General features: G+C 48.9%; 1 protein-coding gene across 1 annotated transcript; it reads right to left on the reverse strand.

Moving 5' to 3' along the window:
- LOC135885354 (zinc finger protein 345-like) lies at window positions 1-27,660 on the reverse strand. The gene is made up of 5 exons (XM_065413025.1): window positions 27,592-27,660; window positions 25,324-26,648; window positions 22,921-22,988; window positions 1,467-1,559; window positions 1-1,121 (listed from the first exon to the last, which is right to left on the reverse strand). The coding sequence occupies exons 2-5, from the start codon at window positions 26,517-26,519 to the stop codon at window positions 1-3; spliced, it is 2,478 nt and encodes an 825-aa protein (XP_065269097.1). The 5' UTR covers window positions 26,520-26,648; window positions 27,592-27,660.

Here is a 27,660-nt window from a genome sequence, read left to right on the forward strand (position 1 = left end):
TCACTGGGGACAGCCCTGGTCAGGGCATTGTTCCTCCGCCGGGTGGTCTCTCTGATGCACGTTCAGGCTGGTTTTCTTGCGGAAGCCCTTCCCACACTCTGGACACATGTAGGGCGTCTCGCCGGTGTGGGTTCTCCGGTGTGCAATAAGGGGGGAGCGCGCATAAAAGCCCTTTCCACACTCAGGACACTTGTAGGGCCTCTCTCCCGTGTGGATCCGCTGGTGGGCAAGCAGAGCGGAGCTCTGGCTGAAGCCCTTCCTGCACTCGGGGCATTTGTAGGGTCGCTCCCCCGTGTGGTTCCTCTGGTGTTTGATGAGGGCAGAGCTGTTTGTGTAGCTTTTCCCACACTCGGCACAGCGGTAGGGCCTTTCGCCCATGTGCAGCCGCTGGTGGGCGGTGAAGTCTGAGCTTTGCGCGAAGCCCTTCCCGCACTGGGAGCACTGGTAGGGCCGCTCCCCCGTGTGCACTCTCTGGTGCGTGGCCAGGTTGGAGCTCTGGCTGAAGCCCTTCCCGCATTGGGGGCATTCATAGGGCTTCTCTCCAGTGTGGAACCTCTGGTGGATGATGAGGTGGGAGCTCCGGCTGAAGCCCTTCCCGCATTCGGGGCATTGGTAGGGCTTCTCGCCCGTGTGTGTTCTCTGGTGGGTGATGAGCTGCGAGCTCTGGATGAAGCTCTTCCCACAACTGAGGCACTGGTAGGGTTTCTCCCCAGTGTGGATGCGCCGGTGCTTAGCCAGGGTGGAGCTGACGGTGAAGCCTTTCCCGCACAAAAGACATCTGTAGGGCTTCTCGCCCGAATGGATTCTCTGATGTCTAGTAAGACCTAAGCTCCCACGGAAGCTTTTCCCACAGTCGGAGCATGTGTTCTTTCCCTCTCCCGTGTGGAGTCTCTGCGGGATTGGGAGGTCATTGAGGTCACCTCCCCCAAGCTGGATGGATTTCCCCAGTCTCTTTGCTGGAGGGTTTCTTTGCTCCCTTTTGGACCTGCCTGGACTCTCAGAAGCTTTTCCCTGCTCAAGAGGGCAGAAATTTCCCTGCGCTTTGGATCTTCCCAGTAACGTCACATGAAGTTCCACTTGCTCAGGTCTCTCCTCCTCATTCTCACGCACCATCCCATGACCTGCTGGGATAGCGAGAGAGCCTGAAGTGAGTCACTCCCTGTGCTGGGAAAACAGGGTGCCTAAGACAGGGCAGGGAGGTTGCAAACCAAAATAACTGTTTGGGAGATTGAGGAATCTGGAGCTGAATCCCCCCAGCCATTCCCCCGAGGTGATTGAGGCGGGACTGGTTCCACCACCTCGTGCCATCCAAACTCTGTGGAGGACAGGAGGGCACAAGAGGGAATTACCAGAAGGTGGCAGTCAGGATTACTGGAAAGTCACAAGGATACGACACCTGCCAATACAATCCTAGCTTTCTACTCTCTCACCATAGTTTCCTGACCTCAGTCTCCCATGTTCCCTACCTGTACAGGTGCTTCTTAGGTTCTCCCTTTCCAGGACCGATGGCTCTTCCTCTAGTTCCATCTGAGAGATCACCTTGGTAATTAGACACAGTGCTGGGCAGGGGAGGGAGAAAACACATCAGGGTAAATTACACAATTGTGGAATCTCTCACAAAAATCTCCCAAGATATTATACAACTGTAGAATTCCTGAGTTTGCTCTCAGTGCTCAGAGCTGTAGGGGTCAGCATGAGTCAGCCACTGAGCCCCTGCCTATGTCCAGTGCCTTTTCCCCTGAGCCCCGCCTGGCTCAGCTCTCCACGTATGCAGTATTGCCAGCCTCCAGAAACCAAAAATTAGGAGGGGTTATTTCAATCAAACCATGTTTTTCCATCTGTCTTTTGACTTTTAACTCTCCTCTATTCCTCTGCCAACGGGGGTATCAGAATTCCACTTGAAAAGGCAAACTTTAATGGACATAACCATGCAAGCTACTCCATTTACCATCTCCTCACCCCTAACATAGAGGAACTGCCATCCAATTCTTATTACCCAAGTCCCCCTGCTCCCTCCTCTACCTGGGTCCGAGCAGAACAATCCAACCCCCATTCCCTGCCTCCCATTCCCCCGGGCCCCTCTCTCTGTTCCAGGGCCATACAGGTCAGATCTGAATCCTCAGCCCTACAGCGCTTGCCCAGAACGCTGCCCACACCCCCAGCCCGGAAGATTGTGGGTTTGCAGTGACTTCCAGAGTCAGCATGACAGCTCCTGCAGGCACCAAGATCGTAGGCTCTCGAGCAGTTTGTGAGAGTTCAAGTTGGCAACACTGTCTTCCCCTGGCTGCTGGAAGGGGACTGTCCTCTGCACCCCCTCAGCCTTCCTCCTGCCCCCCATATTCCCCTGCATTCCCTTAACTGCCCTTCTGCCCCCCTCACTTTCCCCATCCCCCTGTCATGGTGTCTCTGCTGCTCCTCACAGTCCCTGTGTCTTGTCCAGCCCCTTCAACCTGTTGGCCTGGCTTCAATCCCATTGAAAACAGTGGGAGGTGGCAGCCAATTTTATGAAGGGTAGCCTCACATTAGAAGTTGGCAGCCATCTTGCAGGCTTCAGCTGTACTGATAGTAAGGGGAGATGGCCATTATGAATAAGGGAAAAGTCATGAGTTGGCATCTTTTGTCATGTTTTCATGAGACAGGAACCACCCCCCAGCCACCCCCCAAATTGCTAGAGTTGTGATAAAATCACAAGAGTTGGCAATACTGGGTATGTCTCTACTTCAATCGATCAGATAGACATAAACTAGCCCACACCAGCACGGCTAAAAGTAGCGGTGTAGATGTGGTGACATGGGCTAGTGTGCTTGTGCAACCTACCTAGAGAAGAGGTAAGTCTAGGCTTGTATTGGTTGCAATTTACTTACCAATTCTGTGCTACAGAACTCCTCTATCTAACTTAATGTATTTGTACAGACCATGAACTCATATCCTTGCTAGACACTACAGCTGGGTTTTCTATAGGAACCCTCTAAATACTAAAAAGTGGAAATTATAATTGGATTTGCTTTCTTTTTCTTCTTCTTAAGAATCCAGTACCAGTTTTCACCATAAGACAGTTTCACACACACCCCCACACTTAGCAGTTTCAAATTTCTTTTCCCCCCCATTTTTTTTCTTTTTACTGAATAACGCTCCAAAGACAAACCAGTACAGCACAGCAGTTACAGTGAACCCTAGCTAGATTAACAGCACTAACGAGAGATGCATTATTTACTTTTAAAATGAAGAATATAGCACGGAGCCTACACTCTAAAATATGTATATTTAAACCTCGCAAAATAAGTAGGAAGATTGGGACTTTTGCCAATCAGAGATCATCTACTTTCATGTAGGCTGAGTCTAGGTATTATACTGACAACTAGATCAAACATTTAGCTGCCTGGAGAGTAGGAGGAGTAAGATCCTGACTCAGACACCAAGGAATCCCAGTAGCCCAGACTAGTGAGGGGGCTGGTGCCGATGGTGGAAATGGTACCGCCGGCACTGAGTACACCTCCGTTGTTTGCGGGGCCGGGAGCAGTGTTGACCCCAAAGTCAGCATCAGTACCGAAGTAACTAACGGTGACGAAGAGGAGGGTGGTGACTGATGCCACAGTAACATTGGCGGCGCCAGCCACAGGCTACCGAAGAAGTTCCCGGTGCTGAGGAGGGAATCCAGTACCGGCCCCATTTCCACTGAGTGTGGTAAGGAAACACTGGGGTGTGGCACTGACAGACCCATAGGTTCAGCAGCCCACCTAGTCAGAGCGCTGTAAACGATGCAGGCCTGGCAAAGTCCTGGACCAAGGGAGAGGTCAGGAGAGAAAGGCAGAGGAGGTCCACTGCTGCCTGATACAAAAACAGCCAGGGCCAGCATCGCCCTTGTCGGGACCGGGGTCAATGGACACCCTGGGGCCAGAACCGGAGTCAATGGTAAGGGATCTCTGTCCTCCCGGCGCAGTGCTGGGGAGCTGTTGACGGATCCTGCTCCATCCCACACACTGGCATTCACCCTGTGCCAATCCACGCTCCTTCTGGAGGAGGGAGACGAGTCCCCATGGGACCTGGAGTGGCTTCAGTTGGTCTCATGTGACCGTTTCCATGGCATACTCGACAGGGAATGACTCTTTGGAGAGATGCCAGCCCCAGGACGTGACACAGCAGCACTTTCCGAACCCGAAGGCGACCTCCGAGCCAACAAGGCCTCGTGATGAAGCAGGCCGCATGGCCTGTTCAATGAGTTCGTTTGGTGAGCGAGCTGCAAATCAAACACCATTCCTTGCCGTGGGCCTCAGCCAGCACCGGTGTGGAGATCGCCCTTCCCCTGCTCCAAACACTACAGACAATGTTTAACCCCTGGGGAGAGCATCACCCGGGAACACTTAAACTCCAGCTAACACACACTGTACTAGGAGTAGTAATGAACTATATGCAACCAAAAATAGAGGATTGTGAGGATGAAAATCACAGAGCTCTGACTCCAGCCATGGGCAGTAAGAAGGAACTGTGGGGGGGTCAGGGAGAGGGACTATGGCCATGAGAGCCACCCCTCTACAGATACTGCTAGGTAAAATTCTCTGGCTCCGGCGCACTGGGCGCGCACACACCTAAGTGGAATACTCAGCTGCATCTACTCAATGAAGAGAAATTACTTATTTTCGTTCTTGGAATTAGGGACGTTAACATATAAATGCTGCAGACCAATAAGGTCCAACCAATCTGTAAAATTACAGGAAACTGTATTGCGATCCAACCTACAGATTCAGTCTACATTACCCCTGGCAGCTCCATCTTCTCCTCTCTGGGCTGGGCTGGACCTACTAGTACTCAAATGGTTGCCAGTTTTGTATCCCTGATAGAACTCACTACTGATTGGTAAGGAGCTTTGAGCTTCTAACTAAAGGCACATGCAGGGGAATGTCTGCCCATGGCGAAAACTTCCACACCAGCTTCCAAACAGCTCCTGAGCTGGTTAACAACTTCCTGCACTCCCTCTAGTGTGCAGAAACAGCAACCACTTGCTTGCAGTCCCTTGAGCCTCTCTCAAGCCACCTTATCTGGGAATGTTCCCTATCACACAGAGCAAGCAGCAACAGCAGCTGCAACTACAGCAATAAGACTTCTGGCTAAACCCCAGAAAAGAAAGGAGAGTTACGGATGTGCAGCCCACACTGTCGCACTTTTTAGCCACGCTGGCAGTGGTAAAGCTAGAGTGGGTATGTGTGCTCATACTGCAATCACACCTCCACTTCCCTCAGGTGGTGAATGTGGGAAACCTGTATGACTGTTTGCCCTCAGTGGAATCTGTCTGTGCAGCTTCAAAAACAGCTACTGAACACGTCCACTAACTCCCACACCCTCCTCTGGGCCCTTCTCACTAAGGCCCTGTCTACACTAGCACTTAAGTCAGCAAAACTTTCATCGTTCAGGGTGTGAAAAAAGCCACCCCCGAGCCACATAAGTTTTGCCAGCATAAGCACTTGTGTGCACAGCACTACGTCGGCGGGAGAGGCTCTCCTGCTATCATAGCTACCACCGCCCGTTATTATGTCTGCAGCAGAGCTCTCTCCCATCAGCACAATGTGGCTACACAAGCGATCTTACGGCAGCACAGCTGTATCGGTACAGTGTAAGTGTAGACATTATAGACGTTTTCTGCCCTGCTATCTTAGGCTTTGTCTACACTGGCCCTTTCATTGTTAAAACTTTTGTCGCTCAGGGGTGTGAAAAAACACACCCCGAACGACAAATGTTTTAACAATGAAAAGCGCCAGTGTGGACAGTGCTTTGCTGGTGGGAGCCGCGCTCCCGTCAACGAAGCTACTGCCCCTCGTTTGGGGTGGTTTCATTTTGTCGCTGGGAGAGCTCTCTCCCACTACACTGCGTGCCTTACAAGAGCGCGGCTGCAGCAGTAAGGTGCCAGTGTAGACACAGCCTTACCGGGGGTGTCTTTGAAGAGCCAAGGGCTGCTTCTGCTCAATGAGTTTTCCTGATCCTTAAGGGCTTGTCATGGTTACAAAATGTTACTGTAACCTACATGCTTACACTGCAGAGAGGCAGTGGGGCAGAGACATGGGATTTAGTTGAATTCTTTGTCTCTGCACGCTCTCATTATTCCCCTGCATGACGTCCCTGTAGCGAGTCCTCTAATGAGGGGGTCAAAAACGTCTGTTGCCTACACGGCCACCACCTTGGAGTCACTGGCCCCTGAGACATCAAGCGCCCCCCACTCAGGGGCTGCTCAGCACTGAACCCCCCCGCTCAGCCATGGCCTGGCTGCGAAACGCCCACTGGCCCACAAAGACCAGGGAACATGCCAGTATTGCCAACGCTTACGATTGAATCACGTGTCTCACACTAGATGGTGTTTTTTAAAGTCCCAAGTGCTGTGCTGGAATCAAACTATTACTTTAGAATCACAGCTTTTTTTTCTTCTTTAAGTAAGTGTCTAGCTCTTCTGGTTGCAGGAAAAGCATAAAAACATGATCTCTAAATGCTCCAACACCAAAAGGCAAATAAAAAGACCCAGCATTATTTTTAAATCTCATGATTTTTAAGCCAATCTCATGGGAGAGGGGGGCTGCCTCATCATTTTTGAACCCTTGGTGGTAGATCGGTGTTCTCACACCTGCCTGGTGTGTGAAACTGTGCCCTGAATAGGGTCCAGCCAATCCCGAGTGCCCGTCCCAGTTCTCAGGAGAGGGATGTGGGGGGCCTGGGCTCTCACATGGGCTTGGCTGGTGGATTTCACCCCTGCCTCTGGCTAGTAGGCGTAGTCCTCTGGCTACTGGGAACCTGCTACATCTTCAATCGGGGTTTGTTTCCAATTGCACAGATGGGGGATTTCTGCCTCCCCCTGCTGAAAGCCAGGCTCCTTGGCAAACACTTCCCAGCCGGTTCGGCAGCTGTCACATCTCGCTCACTTTCTCCCCGCCCTCCCCGGTGCATTCACTGTCTCTGCCCCTTCCCGGGCAAACCCACCACCAGCTGCCTGAAGAATCCCCTACCTCGGCCAGCTCTGCTGCAGCCATTGCCTAGGCGGCTGGTGAGAGTGTCCTCGTCCCCCGACTCTGCTCCTGCCCCACGCCAGCGGCGGCGTTTGGTCACTGGCGCGGAGGGGAGCAGCCGCTCGGGCGAGTGCGGCCAGGAACCACCGCCCGCGTGTGGCCGCAGCAGCAGCGGCGGCGCCGGGAGCAGCCACGTGGGGCGAGGCGGGGGAGCCGCGCCTGGCCCGTGTCTGCCCGGGCCCAGCACGGGCTCGCTGGTGTCTGGACGCTGTAGCTCAAGACAGGTGACTGCAGATCCCGCAGGGCTCCCACGCCGGGCTAGAGCCAGCCCGTGTTGCAGCCCGGCTTTGTAGGGAGGGACACAGGAAGGGGCTGGAGGCGCAGCCGATGGGGCTGGCAGCTCGGGCCCGGCTGGGCTGGGAGGAGGGGAGGCAGGAAGAGGGGTGTGCAATGGCCCTGCTGAAATCTCCTCTCTTGCCCTTTTCCCTGGGACAGGCCGCAGTGTGCAGCCGGGTTTCGCTCTGGATCGTCCCGTCCTCAGGGGAGCTGGGAAAGGGAAGTGGCTGCCAGATAGGAGACTTGGGGGGAGTTGTTGGTGGATTTGTCCTGGAGGAGGGAGGAGCCGTAAATACTCAGGGAGGTGAAAGGGGTGATGGGACACAGCACAGGCTGGGAAGAGCTGGCCTGACCTTTGAGGACAAGGCGAGGTGGGAGGGGGCTGACATTCCCCACTGAGATGAGTCCGGAAGGACCCATCGCAGAACCACTGGCTGGGACCCAGCCCTTCAGTCTTCGGGACACGAGGGAGCTTTGGGGAATTGTTTCGGCCCCAGGAAGATGGATGACATCTGAAGATCCCCAGAAGAGTCTCTCTGAATCTTCCAGGCCTGCCAAATCTAAAACGTGGGCCCTGTGGACCCATGCAGCGGGAGTAGCAAAGGGACGGACGGTGCAAGGAGCTCGCAGGGGCCGGTTCTGTCAGCACAGAGAACATTTGCTATGGTCCCAGTTTCCAGAGTCAACATTTCTGCTGACATTTGCACCAATATCTAGGGGAGAGCAGCAGGGCTGAGGGAGGGGTGGGGTAGAGTTAGGAGCATCCTGGAAGCTGGGTCTAAAACGGGGTTACAGAACTGTCACCATTACCAAAGGGCGTAACGCGCACTATGGGAGAACAGCACAAATGTGACACTCTGGGGCCATTGTGATGGTCACTGCAACAGGGGAACTGAGCAGCAGATTCTTGGGTTAGGTGCCAGTGACCTTCGAAAAGGAGGCTGTGTATCCAACCGAGGGCCGTGTCAGAGAAGAATAAGGAGACACTGAGCTCACAGGATGAGGGCTTGTTTTCCCTCATTCATTAGATGCTGTAAGTTCCCAGGCTGCCATTAGCACAGGTTTTTCCCAGCTCTGTAGGATTTCTGGTGCATTAAGGCCTATCATCCCCAGAACTCACCCGAGAGGGATAGTCACCTCCACACACAATCAGAGAGAGATTCAGGATCTCCATGGGGTTCTCTGATCTCCCCATCCCTGGAGCTGCTAATAGGGAAACGTACTTTGTCCATGTTCATTCATACACAGATAGAATCCCCTCATTTCTGACTTCATCCTTTGAGCTAATCAGGGGTCTCTGCAGGTTTAGCAATGAACAAGTTATTTAATGCTTTCACTGTGACTGGGATCGAGGCCCCAATGTGTGTGGAGGTCCCTGAATCTTTCTCAGGAACACATCTCCCACCAGATGTTGGACTTTCTCTAGTTTCCATGAACTCTTTCCCATCGGTTCTGCTAAAACAACCCCCAGTAAAGACAGCAGCTGGCTGTATGCTCATAGAACATCTGTATTACAATATCTGATCTCATCTGTTTTAATTAACATGAGCAGGATTTCTGATTCCTAAAGCTGATGTAACCTCCCAAATGGAACAAGGGGAAGAACCCTGTGCCCCAGCTCTCCAGGATTCAGAGGACAGTAGGATCCCGAGAGGTGCCAGTACAGGTGAGGAGGAAGTTAGACCAAGTCCAAACCCATCTCTAGAATTCCTACAAACCTCATCTACCTCTATATTATAACCAGCAGTTGTCTCATTCCCATGACGGATTTCCCACAAGGCTTTGCAAGAAGTATGTAGTTCCTTCCCTTACACAATTATTGGAAATATCATACTGGTTCCGACCCAAGGTCCATTTAGTCCAATGTCCTGCCTCTGACAGTGGCTAGTGCTGGATGCTTCAGAGGAAGGTGTAAGACCCTACAGTAGCAGATGTGGGGTGACCTGTCCCCCACATAGGTCTCAGCCTGGTCTCTAATACTTAGAGATTGTTTTAAGCCCTGAAGCAAAAGGCTTCTCCCTTCGCAAATGTTTGTTAACTTTAATTACAACTCTAGATATTCCTGTTATCCATATAAATGTCCAATCTCTTTCTGAACCTTGCTAAGTACTTTGCCTTGATGACCTCCTGTGGCAGAGAGTGTCACCTCTAATTATACATTGTGTAAAAAAGTATTTCCTTTTAGTGTTATTTCCACCTTTTAATTTCACTGAATTTCCCCTTGTTCTTAGGTAATGAGGTAGGGAGAAAAGACAATCCTGACCTACCTTCTCTATCCCATTCCTTGTTTTATAGACCTTTATCATGTCCTCTCTTATTTGTCTAAGGTAACAAACCCAACCATTTCAATCTCTCTTTATAAGAGTTTCTCCAGCCTCTTCATATTTTTCATTGCCTTTCTGCAAACTCCCTCCAATTCTGCAATACCCTGTATGAGCTGGGGTGATCACTGCTGCATCAGTATCCAGATTTGGCTGCACCATTGATTTATATAAAGGCACTAGAATATTCTTCATATTCATATTCTCCATCCCATTTCTTATGCATCATGACTAAGGCTCTGCGTTTGTCATGGAAGTCACAGATTCTGTGACTTTCCGTGACTTCTGCAGCGGCCCATGCGACTGAGAAAGTGGAGCCAGATGGCGTGTTACCTGTAAGAGCCAAAGGGAATATTTTCCAGAGTCCTCAATGGGGCACACAATCCAGAGGGGCAACGAAAAAACCATCCAGGGAAGAGACCAGGTAAATCCACTCATCATGGAAAAGATTTCAGCAGTCTCAAAGGCCCCTTGGTCCCTCAAAGAAAACCCAGAAGCGACAGACCAAGGGCAGGCCAGAAGTCCGACAAGCTATATAAGAGGAGTTCGGATTTACTGAGACATCAAAGAAACCTCCCAGGAGAGAGACCCTATAATTGCCCTGACTGCGGGAAAGGCTTTAGCTGGACCTCACACCTCGTCCGGCACCAGAGAACCCATACAGGAGAGCCCTTCCCAAGCTTCAGCCGGTGCACCCACAAGGGGGAGCAGCCCAACAAGTGCAGCAGCTGCAAGAAGAGCTTCCACAACCGCTCCTCCCTCATCAAACACCAGTGTGTCCACACGCGAGGGGCCCTACTGCTGCGTTCACGGTGGCAAGAGCTTCAGTGTCAACTCCATGCTCATCCAGCACCACCGTAGGCACACCGGGGAGCAGCCCTACAGCTGTGCCCACTGTGGCAAGGGCTTCATCCAGAGCTCCAACCTGACAAAGCACCGGCGCATCCACCCTGCCAGTGTAGGGACTGTGGCAAGAGCTTCAGCCTGAGCATCACATTGATCACCCACCAGAGTTAGTGCGCTGTCTGCGGGAAAAGCTTCAAACAGAGCTCCACGCTGGTCACTCACCAGAGAACCCACAATGGCGAGCGGCCCTAACCGGTGTGCCGACTGCGGAGAGGGCTTCAGCCAGAGCTCCAACCTCTTGGAGCACCACTGCAGCCACATGGGACAGGAACCCTATAAATGTGCCAACTGTGGGAAGTGCTGCAGCCAGAGCTCCAACTTGGCACAGCACCAGTGTGGCCACGCGGGGGGTGCCTCCTGCGTGTGCCCCGACTGTGGGGAGCAGTTCAGCTGCAGGTCCAGCCTCAGGGAGCATCGGAAAAGCCGTGCCAAAGAGAGGCCCCATGGGTGCCTGGAGCATGGGCAGAGCTGTGCTCAGAACACAGAGCTGGCTGAGCACCAGGCGGTCCCCATGGAGAGCAAGCTCTAGAAGGGCTCCGTATGTGGGGAAGGTTTTGGGAGGAGCTCAGATGTCATCATCCACCTGCGGGTCCACATGGGCGAAAAGCCCTACAGGTGTGCGGCATGCGGGGAGCGCTTCAGTGGGTACACGTCTCGGATAGTGCAATACAGGACTCACCACCAGGAGACAATCCACACATGCATGGACTGTGGCAAGGGCTTCAGACGCTTCTGGTGACCTCGACAGTCACCAGAAAATCCACGTGGGGAGGAGATCCGGGCACACAAACAACCTGATGCCAGGTGATATGAACAGCACAGAGCTGTGCCCTGAGCACATACTGCTCTGAAACTGTTTGCAGGGGATGCCAAACACAGAGGCAGTTTGATTTTAAGTCTTTGTTTCATAAACTTCTTTTGACAACACCAATGACCAATGGTGATTGAGGCTTCTGAAAATTCTGCTGTGGGCAGGACATGGGATGTCTGATTACTGATCTGGAAGCAATGTTGTGCTCTGATCCGGTACAGACTAACGTACTGAGCTAGCTGGGCCATTGGCTTGATCCAGTACAGACCTACGCACTGAGATAACCGGGCCACTGCTCTGATCCGGTACAGACTAAAGCACTGAGCTAGCCGGACCAGTGGCCTGATCTGGTACCGGGCCATTGCTCTGATCCGGGACAGACCTACACACTGAGCTAGCCGGGCCATTGGCCTGATCCGGTACAGACCTATGCACTGAGCTAGCTGGGCCATTGCTCTGATCCGGGACAGACCAACGCACTGAGCTAGCCGGGCCATTGGCCTGATCCGGTACAGACCTATGCACTGAGTTAGCCGGGCCATTGGCCTGATCCGATACAGACCAACACACTGAGCTAGCCGGGCCATTGGCCTGATCCGGTACAGACCTATGCACTGAGCTAGCCGGGCCATTGCTCTGATCCGGTACAGACCAACGCACTGAGCTAGCCGGGCCATTGGCCTGATCTGGTACAGACCAACACACTGAGCTAGCCAGGCCATTGGCCTGATGTTTGAGTAATTTGGAAAATTATGTGATAATAGGGAAGTAGAAGGAACAGCAGCTCAGCTGTTCACATGCATCTGAAGAAGTGGGTTTTTTATCCATGAAAGCTTATGCCCAAATAAATCTGTTAGTCTTTAAGGTGCCACCGGACTCCTCGTTGCTATTATGAGAAGCCATTCTGGAACCAAAGCTCTGTGGGTCACATTTTTACTGTTGCACCATAGAACTATTGAAGTCCAGGGACGTCTCCAAACTCACAACATCCACTCCCAGAGACAGGGGAGAGGGGAAGGTTTATGACCGCTCTGAACCAAAAATTACTCATCGGAGAAAAAATAAGCATGAAGGGAGCAAAGAAAGGGATGTTGGCATCCTCTGGGTGCCTTAGCTGTGAGTTCCCAATCTTCCTAACGTTTGTTTCTTGTAACTGTAATCTGAAGTCTGAATTTTCTGCCTCTCTAGTGAGTGCTATTTTGATAACTGCAACGTAATAACATAGTGATATGAATTCTCAGCCTTAACTCCAGCTTAGTTTTTGTCTGGGCATACTTACTAGTGTTTAATCCTTTCCTTTTATTAACGGCACATCAGTCTCCCTCTCTCCAGTTGCTTGCACTATTCCTTCAGCTTTGATTTTATTCCCTGCTGTGGCAAGATCCACTCACTGCAGTGGTTTTGGTTAGTTCTGAAATGAGATGTGCTGAGCTGGGTTCTGTGAACTAAGCTCTCCATAAAGAGTAATGTCAGCCAAATGTAGTCTTTATTTTGCAAAAGCACAAGTAAAAATGGGTTTCACGGCCCAGGACGAGCTCTTGGAAAGTCACCGATGTTTTATTTCACCAGCCCTGGTAACCATGGACAGCAGATGTTTTGGTGCATGAGGCTGTTAGAAGCTGCCCTTCTCGATGCAAATAGTGGGCCTTCTCCTGCCATTATTGCTGGTTCTATAAGTCCCAATCCTGATTTAGGCCCCAATCCAGCAAAGCACTTAAGTGTGTGGGTGACTAAGTAGAACTTGCATGCATAAAGTTAAGTACATGCTTTGGTATGTTGCTAGAGCAAGGCCTTCCTCTGCCAGATTGAATTAGGGCCATGGAGCATGAAGAGTGGGCACTACTCCTGAAAGCTTCTCTCCAGTGAGTCCAGCAAGACAGGTGTGAGCTGGGAATCGGCTAAAGATTTACAGCAAGGTTGGATCTATCACTGGCCAACAATGGGACTGCATTGGTTGTTTAGATACATCTATAATGCCCCTTCACCACTGCTGCATAGCCTCAGAGGCCACTATATATTTCAGGGACATATTTGAAATCCCATATGGCCCATCCTACTTTAAAAGTGACCTGCAAAAAACCCACCCTACACCACCAGCAATACAACCCTTCCCCCCCCCTCCCCCCGCAGGCTTGTGCCCTGTTTTGATGTATAAAGAGGGGCTCAAAGGTTTGTTGGTTTTCTACATTCCCAAGTTCTGGCCCTTCCCTAGTCTTGCTGGGAAATCTGCTGGATGTTTCAGACCCTGGCTCTCATGAGCTCCTTAACTGATGGGGTGTTTATCTTTAACAAAGATTCCTTTATCCAAAATGTTCATTCGTCACTAGAGTTAATTGTGTGTTAAAAACAAAAAAGAAAGCGTTTAAACAGTCTGACTAAAAAGCCCTTCCCTCTCAACTGCTCTCCTCTTGGCTTGTGTGATATCACTGGCTGAAGCATTCTCTAGACACTGTCTTTCGCTTCAGTGTCAACCGTCCACTCCAGTATATGGAAGAAGCTTCAACTGAATTGTGAGGTTTAATTATAGCCTGTGTCTAATATTAATTAACTGCGGGACACTGCAACCTGCTTCTCCAAACTTTATTACAGCGCATACTTAATCGGCTCCTTTCACCAGGATTAAACCCACTGAGACATTTTGAAACCCTCCCAGTACCAGAATCTCTGAAATATATACTAGAAAGAGCAGAATCAGAGGCTCGTTTTGGGGTATCCCTCTGACATGTTCCCTAGGACAGTATATTCCCTCAGTTACTAGGCAATGGAAAACAACTGGCTTTTCCTCTCTCTTTCTCACCTTATTTGAAGGAAAGTAAATCTACCCAGTGATGATGCAGTAAATGGACTTGGACGAGTCTGGGAGCGTGTAACAACAAAAGAAGCCACACAAGCAAAATATAACCCTCTCCCTTTAAGAGCTTTCAGATCCCTACACCACTTGGAAAAGTGGCAGAAACTCCATGAAGTCCACTAGTGCTGTGGTTTGCAACCAGGGGTACAAAGTGTTGAAACGGATCTTTTAATGGCCCACAGCTGGGCAGGTGTTTACCGATACCAGTGAGAATTCAGAAACCAATATGCTTAATGCACAGTCATTTATTTGAGAGAGAATTACACAAGCAGTTAAGGTTGCATGGTATACATTCTTTTCCATAAGCCTCAGTTCCCCAAGCATAACCCCTCAGTAACTCTGTTGGCCTTACACAGTATCCTGATTGGCAAACAAAGCAGGTATAGCTACCAGCTCTAGATGGAGACTGCTCCTCTTTCTTCTGTCCCCTCTCAGGCACTTGGTCTGTCCCTCGAAGCAGGGCCTTGGTTATCCTGACGACTTCTGGTTCTAAGGTCTTGCAAAGGTCCCTCAAGGCGGGGTTTCGGTTACCCCGACGACTTCTGTCTCACAGTCTTGAACCTCTTCAGGTATTAATTGGGGAATGGATCTGACTCATTTACTTTGCTTAGCACTTATATACCTTTTTGTTCTCAAACGAGTCACATGTTCCAGAAATATGCCTCGTAGGTGTTTATGATTGGTTTACTTCATAATTTTGGAAGGGATTGCAAAGCAGACACACAGACCAAAGCTCAGCCATAGTTTACTCTCTCATAAATCATTCACTTAAGCTCTTAGCGTGAGGTTATCCAAAAAGGGTCATTTTGACCCATGTCAGCCATGTCACCAGGCTCACTGATCGCATGCTCTTCCGTGTTCTTTATTTTGTGAGCGGGTTCTCTGCTGAAATATTCCAAAGTTCGGGGTTAAAACACACATGCCCATTGAGCCATTGTTAACCATTCCAGTGCAGTTTCAGCACCTCGAGTAGTATCCCCACTCCATTTAGCTAATGCTAAGAGAATCCTGCTCCCAGAATCCTCTAGCAAGTTGAGACATACCAAGCCATACCAAACTCATGCTTGCCACATTCATTCATATCAGTCACAGCAATTCATAATAATTTGGCACCGTCTCAACACGTGTGCCCATGGGGGTATGCAGGGGTCTCCCCGGGGTACATCAACTCAGCTAGATATTTGCCTAGTTTTACAACAGGCTACAGAAAAAGCATAACACAGTCAGTACAAACTAAAATGTCAGACAATGACTTGTTTATACTGTACTACACTGAAATGTAAGTGCAATATTTATATTCCAATGGATTTATTTTATAATTACATGGTAAAAATGAGAAAGGAAGCCATTTGTCAGTAACAGTGTGCTGTGACACTTCTGTATTGTTATGTCTGATTTTGTAAGCAAGCAGTTTTTAAATGAGGTGAAATTTGGGGGTACACAAGACAAATCAGACACCTGAAAGGGGTACAGTAGTCTGGAAAGGTTGAGAGCCACTACATGCAGCAGATGCTCTGACCTCTAGTGATGGGCAGCAGTGTAAAACTCAGATAGATGGATATTGAGTTACCTAGACAGCATTTATTGCTCCTTCCTCCTTCTTCTGCCCCTTTAAGGTTCTCTGGCTGGGACACTTGGTCACTGTCCCATTCCTGGGAACTGTCTCTTTCCCTTAGCTGGATCAGCTCCTGCAAGTGCTATGGGGAGAAAGAGCCTGTGTCACTAACAGCAGCAGCTCTGGGGCTTGCGCACTTCCTTTCCCTCTCTCAAATACCTGGAGTCTGTGGCTCAGGTGGATGTCTGCAGAGCCCGTGGGGCTTCTCTAGGGGTCTAGATCAAGCCTGAACACGGTGAGTGTTGCAGCCCGAGCTGGTATTGAAGGACACAGGAAGGGGATGGAGTAGCTGATGGTGTCTGTAGCTCTTCATTGGGAGGGGAGGGGAGGGGAGGCAGGAAGTGGGATGATAAGGAACTGAAGGGTCGGGGACTGAACAGCTCCTGGGTTTAATTTCCAGGCTGCAGCACAACCACAGCTGAGACAATAACCTGCTCTCCCAGGGGAAGGGAACAGACACAGGAAAGCGAGGGACTGAAAGGGGCAGGTGCGAGTGTCCAGGTGCCCATCTCACCCTGCTGGTCTGCAGAATAGCGTCCACGTTTCCCTTCCCATTGTCCCACTCTGATGAAGATGGGAAATGGCCACAGGGGAGACGCTCAGGTAGGGGATTTCTGGGGCCTGGGTGTGTCCTGCAGAGGGGAAGGGATGTAAATACACTGTGGGGCTGACGCTGTCAGTTAAACCTGCTGGGAGGAGAGACTTGCCAGGTCACTCACTTGGTGGGACAGCCACATGCTGGCCCCACCCATCACTCCTCCCTGCTCAAATGCCATTCAGACAATGGTGACCAAGGCCATCCTGAAACTCCTGCTTCTAGGGGTACTGAGCGAGCAGCCGAGCCCCACTTCTAGCCCGGCCACGCTGCCTCTCCTGACAGCATGGCAGGGCAAGCATTAGGGAGGTTAGACAGACTGTGGGGAGAAGGCCGCCAGCACCCCTGCACATTCACGGGGGTGAGCCTCAGCAGCAGCTCATCCCATTCTAGGAGGGGGTTGCCAAGGCTGGGGGGTTACAGCAAAGAGGGGGCCTGGTGGGTGGGATACAACCTATGAGCAGAACAAATTGGGAAAGGGGTCATGGAGGTACAGGGAGAGGATCCCAAGGGCAGGGACAGGTGAGGAATTAAGAGAAAGGAGGAAAATGGAGATGGAAGAGACTGGCACGGAGAGAAAACACAGATGGTGAAATAAAGGGAGCTGGAGGAATGGGATTGGGAGGCAAGGCTCCCAGCGACTGTCCTGCAGCTTCCTGTCTGTAAAATGAGTTAATACTGACCTAAGCTCCTGGGCAGGATGGTGCTGGAGAGAGACGCTGAATCGGAATGGGTTTTCCTTGCTCACGCACCTGAATAATATGACTAGAGGAGCTGTGGAGCCTGGAGCAGCTCTGGGGGTGGCTTACTGGAACCTGACCTTTTAGGATCAGACACCTTGGGTGGGGAAATCCACAAAACTGAAGAATCTAATGCCTTGAAATGCTCAAGGCTTCTAGCCTGGGACTCAGCACCACTGTGACTGACAGGGACTTCTGGGAATTGTTTCCCACCCCCAGATGTAAATAATAGTCTGTGCAATCCCAAGAAGTGAGAGCGCGAACTCTCAGCCCTGCTGAGGCCCAAGCATGGGCCCTACAGCTCCTGCAAGAAGTGAGACAGAGAAAGGGAAACAGGGCGCTCAGGACAAAGACAGATCTGTTCCTCAGTGGTTAGTTGCAGTTGCAGCTTCCCAGTACTGTCAGCATTTACAGCTATAACAGGGAGAGGGCAGCAGGTCTCTGCCAGAACAGGGGAGAATGAAGGGCTGGCCCTGGGAATGAGGGCCAATTGGGAGATGACTAACTGGATACTTATGGAAACTATAAGCAGCAATGAAGCCTGTGAAATATGGGAGAATGGAGAGGAAGTGCTGGTCTGGGGCTTCTCAGGATCAGTAGTGGGATTGTTTCAAGGGCAAAAGGTACGGAGTGGGAGATGCTTCTTTTGTCAGGTGCCAGTGACCATAAAGGAAGTTTCAGAGTAGCAGCCGTGTTAGTCTGTATCCGCAAAAAGAACAGGAGTACTTGTGGCACCTTAGAGAGTGCCACTAACTTAGTTAGTCTCTAAGGTGCCACAAGTATTCCTGTTCTTTTTGCATAAAGGAAGTGACGGTCTATTGCACCAAAGGGCAGTAGGTGCTTTTGGATCCTCATCAGAGGGTCTTCTACAGGGATGTCATGCAGGAGAATTACAAGACTCTCATCTCCCTGGGTAAGGGCGTGTTCTCCTTCACTTATGAGAAGGCTGCACTCTCTGTGAAGGACATAGGTCAGTTTCTGGTCAGGGATCTTCCCAAGTCCCTTAGAATTCTGGGTAATCAGTCCAAAACTGTGTGAGAGAGAGTGCCACAATCCCACCTCTTCCTAGAGAAAAGAAAATGCAGAAACACAATGGCAGAGCTAATTTCCCCATAGCCAGAACTTGCACTGAGGGAAGAGTTATTATATTTATTTGTCCAGGGTCATTTCTGTACCTGTAATCACTGTATTTCTCCACTTCATCCTCTGAGTGTGTTCTGGACCCTCTGAGGGTTTAGTAATAGGCAAGTGGCTTAATGTTTGCAGCTCAGCTGAATCACTGAGTCCTGCAATGCGTGGAGGAGTCTGACTCTCTCTGGGTCACATCTCCCACCAGAACACTGCCTTTCCCAAAGAGACTCAGCAAACTCTTTCCCATCCATTTTGATAATACAAGCCCCAGTAAAGACAGACACTGGGTTTAAAATCACAGAACAATCTTTGTAACAAGCCTGGATCTCCTATTTTGCTTTCCGTGAGCAGGATCTCTGACACCTAAACCTGACAGGATCTCCTGTACAGAACAAGAGGAAAAGCCATGGGTCCCTGGAATCAGGGGAAAGTAAGATACCCGTGATACCTGTACAGGTGAGGAGGAAACCCAAGTCAGAAACCAATCATGAGTGAAAAAAAGAGCTGAAGTCCCAACCAAGCCATTGTGAGCTCTCACGTTTGTGCTTCATCAAATTCAATACTATAAACAGCTGTTCGGTCATGTCCCTCACAGATCTCCCGGAGGTCTTTCCAGAAGACAGTCAGCCCTCCCTTCACTCAGACTTTCTAGAGCTGCACATATGGGATGTTGGCACTGCAATGCTCTCTCCTCTGGAGAAGGGATTTAAAAGAAACTGGCTCCTGAATTTCAATCTGAATTAAACCAGACCAAAAATCGTGATGAACCCTCTGCAGTTCCCTTTCTCCTGAACACGGAGAACGAGGGTGTCTGATTTTTTCTTTTTTCCAGCAGACGTTTGGATTGTGAGTGAGAGTGCAGAGAATCTTCAGCAGAAAGGACTTGAGCAAGGGGAACCAGATGGAACAATTTCAGGGAGATCCAAAGAGAACGTTTCCCAGAATCCTGATCAAGAAAGAGCCTGTGAGAGTTGTAACTGCCCAGAAAGACAGTGGGTAAGCCCTCCAAAAGAGAGAGAGTAAATCCACTCACTGTGGATGAGAGCTCACAAACATTAAAGGCACCACTGTCCATCAGAGAGCTGTCTCCACAGGCAGTCAATGAACACTAAGTGTGGTGAGAAAAGGTACAGCAGGGGCTCAGGCCTCAATGGCCGCCAAAGAGCCCCGATGGGAAAGAAATCCTATCCATGTGCAGACTGTGGGAAGGTCTTCAGCTGGAGCTCAGCCCTGATCACCCACCAGAGAACCCACACGGGTGAGAGGCCCTACAAGTGCCCTGCCTGCGGGAGAGGCTTCAGCCAGAGCTCCAACCTGGTCAGACATCACCGCACCCACACTGGGGAGCGGCCCTATGAGTGCGGTGAGTGCGGGAAGAGCTTCCGCCTCAACTCCCACTTCCTCAAGCATCAGCGCACCCATGCCAAGCCCTACCCCTGTGGGGTCTGCCAGAGAAGCTTCCACAGCTCCTTGGCCTTGGGCAGGCACCAGAGAGCCCACGCACAGGACCAGTGCTACACCTGTGCAGACTGCGGGAAGAGATTTCGGGTGCGCTCGGCACTGGCCCAGCACCGCAGGACGCACACAGGTGAGAGGCCCTTCCAGTGCTCCAACTGCGGGAAGGGCTTCAGCCAGAGCGCCAACCTGCTCACGCATCAGCGGGTCCACACTGGGGAGCGGCCCTTCCAGTGCACCGAGTGTGGGAAACGCTTTGCTGTCAGCTCTCACCTCAGCACTCACCAGAGGAACCATCGCGCGGAGCGGCCCTGCCAGTGCACTGACTGCGGAAAAGGCTTTGCCAACTCTGCCAAGCTACTCGCCCACCAGAGACGCCACACAGGGGAGCGGCCCTTCCAGTGCCCTGAGTGCGGGAAGTGCTTCAGTGACAGCTCCCTCCTGGTGAAACACCAGCGTATCCACACAGGGGAGCGGCCCTTCCAGTGCCCCGAGTGCGGGAAGAGCTTCAACCGGAACCTGACCCTACTCAGACACCGGAGAGTGCACACCGGGGAGAGGCCCTACATCTGCCCTGCCTGCGGGAAGGGCTTCAGCCAGAGCTCCCACCTCATCACTCACCAGAGAGTGCACACAGGGGAGCGGCCCTACAAATGCCCCACCTGCGGGAAGGCCTTCAGCCAGAACTCCAACCTGATCCGGCACCAGAGGAACCACAAGCACCAGGACACACTGTAACCAGCTCATCAGCACTTGCCTCACACAAGAGAAACCTGCACAGGCACAAACTGTGGGGAAAAGCTTCAAACAGAGCTCAGACCTTACAAGGCACCAGAGAAGCCACGTGGGGAAGGAAGCGATGGCTGTCAAACAAATCAAGTCCTACCATTTGAATAGTGCAGAGTAAGTGCTGGAAGCAGCAAGCTGTTCACTGTAGGGAAGTGATTGCTTGGTGATATTTTTGGATGGAGTAGAGGGAGGCCCAAGGTGACAAAAAGAAGGGGATAAATCTGATAAATCTACAGGCGTTTGAAAGGGATACATACCAAGGGCAAAGAGAACTTATTTAGGGTTGCACAACAGATGCAGCTAACAGTAGCAGGATGAAATTAAAAGGGGAAGCATTTGTTTTAAAAAGTTCTTGACAGGACTATATATTATTGAGCAGTTGGATAATACCCCCAGAAAGCAATGGTAGCTTCCTCCTTTGGGACTTTTTGAAATGTGTTTTTTAGGTTAATTTACTGTAGGAGACAGGGAGATGGATCAGATGAATTAATGAGTCCTTTTCTACCTCTGATGTGTCTAATTCTCTCAAAGGAGGGAACAAAGGCAAAGTTGTTAAATTATGGTGACAAAGGAAGGTGAATTTATTTTAATCTCAAGTCTATTGAATGACCCAACCTATCCTTAAAATATATGATCTATTGATACTGGAGACGTGATTCCTGCCATCCTTCTCTCCAGAACAATGGAGTAAGCCATCTTGTTTAGACAGTTTCACTAACCTATTTAATGCTGGTATTTTTATTGTAAAGCTAAGTGATATGAGAGACCAGAACAGAATGCAAATAAGTTCCCCTACCTCTCTAAGAGGAGTAAGAATTTAAGGTTTCCCAATTTTAAACCCAGATATGCAAATTAGACACAATTTGTTGCAGAGAGGAAAGTATCTGAGGACTAAAGCCACAGATGTTACAGTCCTTATCCTGCCAAGAGGAGCATTACCTATCAACAAAATCATAAGTTAATTGGAAAGGAGAAATAATTGGACAAAATTACAGCAAGATTATGTGGATTGTGAGTGGTATAAAAAGGACTTTCCATACAAATTGCAGAGATTGAAAAAGAAACACTAACATAGAAGCAGTTTGGTTCACGGATACTATTTTGTAATTCTCTTCAGTTAGTTCTGTCTTTTGAAATGTTTCCATTGCTTTCTGCACTGTGATTTTACTATCTGAATTGTCGCTGTACATCTTAGCTCTTCCCCCCACTCCTCAAAGACAGACCAAGTATTTTTAGGAATAAGAACCCTCCCATTTTACTAAAGCAGCCTAGACATGAAATTATCAGCATTCGTAGACCGTTTCTTATTTATGCACATCAATCCTTTTTTTCAAGCAGTGTCTTGTGTTGGTATCCTGATAACAGTATACTTACAAAAATGCATTGTTTTGTTCACCATTAATGGTCTGTGCACTCAGGAGAGAGCCAAAGGAAAGCTATGAATTTGTATGTTGACAGCAACAAAATGAATTTGGGAAGGATTAAATCCATAAACTTATTGGTCACTCATTCTCCTAGGCTGGTATTTGCTGTTTGCTCCAATTGAAGTGTTCATTCCAGCAGCACAATGTCCCCCACTGTAAAGAGCCACTGAGTCTGCTAGAGATGTATGTCACTGGGCTTTCAGTCTGTAAACCATTCCAATCTCACGCATGTTACTAGAATGTTTTAAGGGAAACAAGGGCTTTTTAAAAATTATTTTGCCATGTTCCTTTACAATGAAAAACAAACCACAATTTTTTTAGTGCCTGATGAGTGAATTAGAGGAGCATTATGATGAATGAGACTGACCAAGCATGTGACACTTTGGACATCTGAATCCTACTTTGGTGGGAAACTGCTCTACTGTAAATAACCCCATTACTATTTTCTCAGCAAACAGCTAAGATAAGGGCCATATGTCAGGGCTGACCCAGTCTCTTCTAAACACACAAATGATTACAAAAAGCAGGAAGGAGGTGAATCCATTCCATGGGGAAGGGGACACTTCACCAAAAAAGCTTTCCCAGTTCCAAAAGGGAAAACATTCCCCTTCTAAAAAACCCAAATCATTGCACCATTGGACGGATCTTGAAATTCACAATTAATTAGAATCAGGTACTATAAGTTACTTCAGTATGGAAAGTTACTCTCATTTTTGGGGGGAGGAGACACTAAAACAATTTTTTCTGCTTCCTCTCTGTGCATTAGGCTGAAAAATACAGGGACTGGCATTATTTCCGTGAATCACATTTTTGAACTTGCTCTCTCCTAAGAGTTATATTTCAATCTACAGGATTTGCCCAGCCTTACTTACATTAGTGTAACATTCAGGGCATAATAGAGCATACTTTCATTTTTCCACTCTGAAATACTCCTGGAACTTGTTTTTTTTTTTAATTTACAATTTCTGGGTCGATCCTGCATCCTGGGCTTCCGGTCACTGGGAGAAGACAGCTGACAGAGCAGGAAACTGAAAAAGCAAAAGGGGAAGATTAAAAAAGAAAAGGGGTGGGTGTGTGTAAAATGGAAATAAATAAGCACAAAAGGAGCAACATGGAGGGAATAAGATAGCCCTTAAAAAGTTTCTTTTGTCATCATCTTTGAATTCTGAGTGGAAGTACACTACGGTGCAAGTAAGAACATAGCGTGCCAATGACTTCTACATTTTGTAAGGGGAATACCACAACTAGCAGAGAAACATTATATAGCTAGCTAAAACAATTTAAACGTTTTAAAGGAAGCTAAACTACTAGTGATTTCCATTTTACTTTCGGTAGCAAATAGTTTAGGGTAAAAGGATTAAAATCAGAAGTGTTAGGATGGAAAAGTAGACAGCCATTTATAGTGGTTATTTTAATAGGCATATTGAAGTACAAAAAGATAAACTCTACTTGTATGGCACTGCTGCATAACACGACTGCAGATATATCCCAGTGAGTCTGGTCCCTCTCAAAGAACATTACAGTTCACAACAGAATGAATCTAAAGTCTGTAGCAAAAGTTTGCATTATAAGTTACCATGACAATAAACTCTGACTTATATCAGAAGTTCTATTTGTCTGTTTGAATACTGCAAGTGTACAATTCAGCTATATAAAAATATCAGGTCCGTGAAAGACTTTTTTTGTACCTCAGTTCATCCACTGTACAGTAAATTCTGAAGACAAGTCAAAGGATTCTTTCATCAGTTTTGTTAACTGTGAATGTGCTATTAAATTGAATTCAATTTCCCCACAGCGTAATTTCTCTGACTCAATTCTTTGATATATTTACAATGCATAAGTTCTCATTCCAACTGCAACAATACATTTTTGGCCTAAAAACATGGAGTTGTGAGTATGCAACAGAGAACCAAAGACACATGCCTTTCTAAATATATCCTTAAAGTGCAAAATATGTGTTTCCACACAATGGCATGAAAATATAGTCTGAAAAAGTCAATGCACTCAATATAGAAAATAAGGAACGTGCATTTAAACATGCTCAAAGTACGGAAATGATTTCTTCCTTTTTTTCCTGGCATAAGTGACTTTTTGTGTAATAATAAGTGATAAGTAAGCATTTAAAGTAGGCTCTATAATAGTGTTGCTAAAATGATTTAAAGCTTACAAGAACAGGATGAAGCTCTGATTTAAGAAGAGCTATGCTTTGATAAAGGCACCACATTTTTTCCTGTTGTTTTTGTTTACTTTAAAAATATGTTTAACGCTCCTCAGAATCTGTAGAATGTTATCTCAATTCTGTTAAAGATGATCTCTCGGCCATATTTAACATGAAATAACTTGATTTGACTGTGGTCATTATGGTATTTCCAAGTTTTCCCAATGCAATGGGTTCACTAACCAAAGACAACAATACTTTAATAGTACACTTGATTTGGCCAAACAAGGACAGAAATTAGAATCTCTCTCCACCAACACATTTTCTATTCTGAAAAGCTTAATTTAATATATATATATATTACTCTTTCAGCTTTGATACAAAATGATGTTTTGGAAGTTCAAAGTTGTTCAAATTAACCTGAATTACAGATTCTCCCCACTTGCCTTATTTATTTTCTGAAAATGATGAAAAAAAAGCTGATCTTCAACACCACACAGTAAGACCTGCCACTCTTCAAACATATCTCACTCAAGACACCAAGCAGTGCTTGGATGCTGAGCAGAACTTTCCTTTTCCTTGGGAAAGTAAGAAAAAAAAGTCTCAGACACTATTTTCTAGATATTTACAGTGCTTTAGAAACAAATTGCACTTCATAGGTTAAAATTCCATTAATCTTTCCCTACCCAATTTCTGGTACCAGTGTAAGCAAAAAGTTGGGACTCCATTTTGTGCAGGAATGTCACTTACTTTAATCTTCATCCAAGGGATCTCAATTTACTTCTTGCATTCAAAGACTCATCCCACTTTTTTTTTTTTTTTTTTTTTAAACAATCCCTATAAAATTGAACATTTTGGCTGAATGGTAACCCTTACGACTCTAGTTTAGAAGAGGCATCCTACCTATCTAAAACAAAATAGTTAAGGATGAACTTCGTGAAACTCTATTGTAACCATGTAACATTTTGAACACAACACTGATTGTATGGAGCATTGGGAGACTTATTGGAGAGATGATGGTATGACAAAGAAAAGTGTTTGCATTGCACCTTTAGGATGCAGAATTCCACTTCAGAATGTTTTCTTGAACAACACTGGTGTGACACGGGGTTTTTATTTGATAGAAATTAACTCAGCCACTCTCTCCCCCATTTGGGGTGGGAGCACGGGGAACCACACCCAATTTTGGTTTTAGTGATTATTACTGCTCTCCATCTTGTTGCTGCTCTCTGTCAGTCTGATGATGTTGTTCTGGGCGGTCATCTTGGTGCTGCTGTTTCTGCTCCTGCCTTTTCTTTTCAGCCAGTGCTTTTGCCCTTGTAGTCATTGCTCTGGGCCTGATGTCACACCTCTCTTCATCCTGCTGATGCTTTTTACAATGTTTCTCAAATGTAGACATTTTGGCATAAGTCCGGTTGCAAACCATGCAATGATAGGGCCTCTCCCCACTGTGCGTTCTCATATGAAGCTGGAGATAAGAGGACCTAGAAAAAGTTCGGCTACAAACAGAACAGCGGTGAGGCTCGCGGGCTTCGTGTGTTTTTAAGTGCTGTTTGAGAGATGAGGCCTGCTTAAAGGCCTTACTGCATGTGGTACATTTGAAATTCCTCTCCCCAGACTCAAGGAGCTGATGCGACATGAGGTGAGCGGAGGAACGGAAGTTTTTCCCACACTTGTCACATTTGTAGGGCCTCTCACCAGTGTGAAGGCGGATGTGCAGGATCAGTCCTGCCTTCTGTGTAAAGGCCTTCTCGCACTGGGTGCATTTGAAAGGCCTCTCCCCTGTGTGAACACGTCTGTGAGTCTTCAGGTGTGAGGCACGCCCAAAGTTCTTCCCACAGTCCTCACATTTGAAGGGCTTTTCCCCCGTGTGGATTGCTTTGTGCCTCACAAGGTGCGAGGACTGTAGGAAGAGCTTCCCACACACATTGCACTTGTACTTCCTCTCACCCGTGTGCGAGCGCAGATGCAGGGCCAGGTGGGAGGAGGAGATGAATTTCTTGCCGCAGAGCGGGCAGGTGTGGGGCCGCTCGCCAGTGTGAATGCGTTTGTGTAGTACCAGGCCAGAGGACAGGGCAAAGGTCTTCCCACACATGGGACACTTGTAAGGCTTCTCTCCTGTGTGAACACGCTGGTGCTTCACCAGAGCTGATGTCTGCGCAAAGGTCTTTCCACAGAGCTCGCAGCGATATGGTCGCTCTGCAGCATGAGACATCTCATGAAGCTCCAGCTCCGTCAGCTGGGCAAAAGACCTGCCACATTCAGAGCATTTAAATGGTTTGCTAATGAGAACTGATTTGCTGGGTGGATTGTTCGTTGATAAGTTACTAGTCACGGAGCTATTAATAACAGAGCTACTGGGCACCATTGTTGGTAATGAGAAACTTTGAGAATTCATCATTGTATCAGCTTGGCATATAACGTAACGATGGGGGGAATGGTACTTAGTCACGGAGAATCATAACAATGGTCTCCTCAATTTAAAGAGGAACAAATTTCAGCATCAGGTACGCAGATGAACAGTTAACACCTGAAAGGGGAAAAAAGATGACAGAATGACATTCACCCTCACAATGCAATTTCACAAAACAATTTGATGTAAAGTGAGCCAATGCTAAGCGCTGTCATTGTCTCATGGTGTTTCTCTGCTTTCTGCTTGTGACCTACTGCGCCATGGTGTCTCACTCTCGTATGTTTGGGTTTGGTCCTTGTTTTAAATTAAGATGTCTCTGCCGCTACCAAATCAAAAATGAGTCTGGGTAAAATTTTCAAAAATACCTACGCGATTCAAGTAGCCTAAGCTTGATCCTGAACAGTGACATAGGCACTTTGGAGCGGTCCTCACCCCCTTGTTGTTACACGTTTCAGTAGCTGCCCAGTGACCACACCGCAGGAACAGAGGCCGTAGAGTTGATGATTAAGACTAAGATGACCTCCATGACATTTTCCGCTTCAGCCCCAGGGTAGTGGGGCTGGAGCTGTCAGTCAGCAACTCCCCCTCCCCCCCCAGCTGCTGGGGGCGCCGAAGGGGAACCCTGGAGCAGTGGCCGTGGGTGCTGGACCCCTTCCTCCTCCCCAGGGCTTGGGCCCAGCCCCCTTGTGCCACTGTTATTGTTAGTAACAGTCGGGGCAGACCAGGGCAATAAACACTCACTCACCCACCCAAGCCCCTGACCTGTTCCTGACGTTTACTAAAAACAACCGTGACAAAATCTAGCCGCACTGGTGACCAGAAGCAGCTCCAGCCTAGGCCCTCGGGAGGAGCCCCGGGGCCGGGGCCGGGGCCGCTCCCCACCGCAGGACCCGGGCGCTGCCCCTGAGTGCGGAGCGGGTGGGGCTCCCGGTCCCGCCGCACCGGGGGCTGACCGCGCGGGGCTCCCGGGCCAGGCAGCCGCGGTCTCCTCGCCCCGCGGCTGGGCGACGCTCGCCACCCGCGCGGCCCGGCCCCGCCCGAGCCCCAGAACCGCTATTACCCGGCAGCGGCAGCTTCCCGGACTCGCTGCCAAGCCCCGGAAAAGGTCCCTGCGACCCGGAAACACACC

Source organism: Emys orbicularis, chromosome 11 (genome assembly GCF_028017835.1).
Source record: "Emys orbicularis isolate rEmyOrb1 chromosome 11, rEmyOrb1.hap1, whole genome shotgun sequence".
Classification (NCBI taxonomy): Eukaryota; Metazoa; Chordata; order Testudines; family Emydidae; genus Emys; species Emys orbicularis.

Bases quoted from the DNA above. Each gene is read 5' to 3' on its own strand.
- LOC135885354 (XM_065413025.1), bottom strand. From the start codon at position 26,519: ATGATGAATTCTCAAAGTTTCTCATTACCAACAATGGTGCCCAGTAGC. The intron at 22,989-25,323 runs GTAATAATCACT...TTGCTTTTTCAG, and splicing joins CAGCAACAAGATGGAGAGCA to TTTCCTGCTCTGTCAGCTGT. The intron at 1,122-1,466 runs GTAGGGAACATG...CTATCCCAGCAG, and splicing joins CCTAAGAAGCACCTGTACAG to GTCATGGGATGGTGCGTGAG.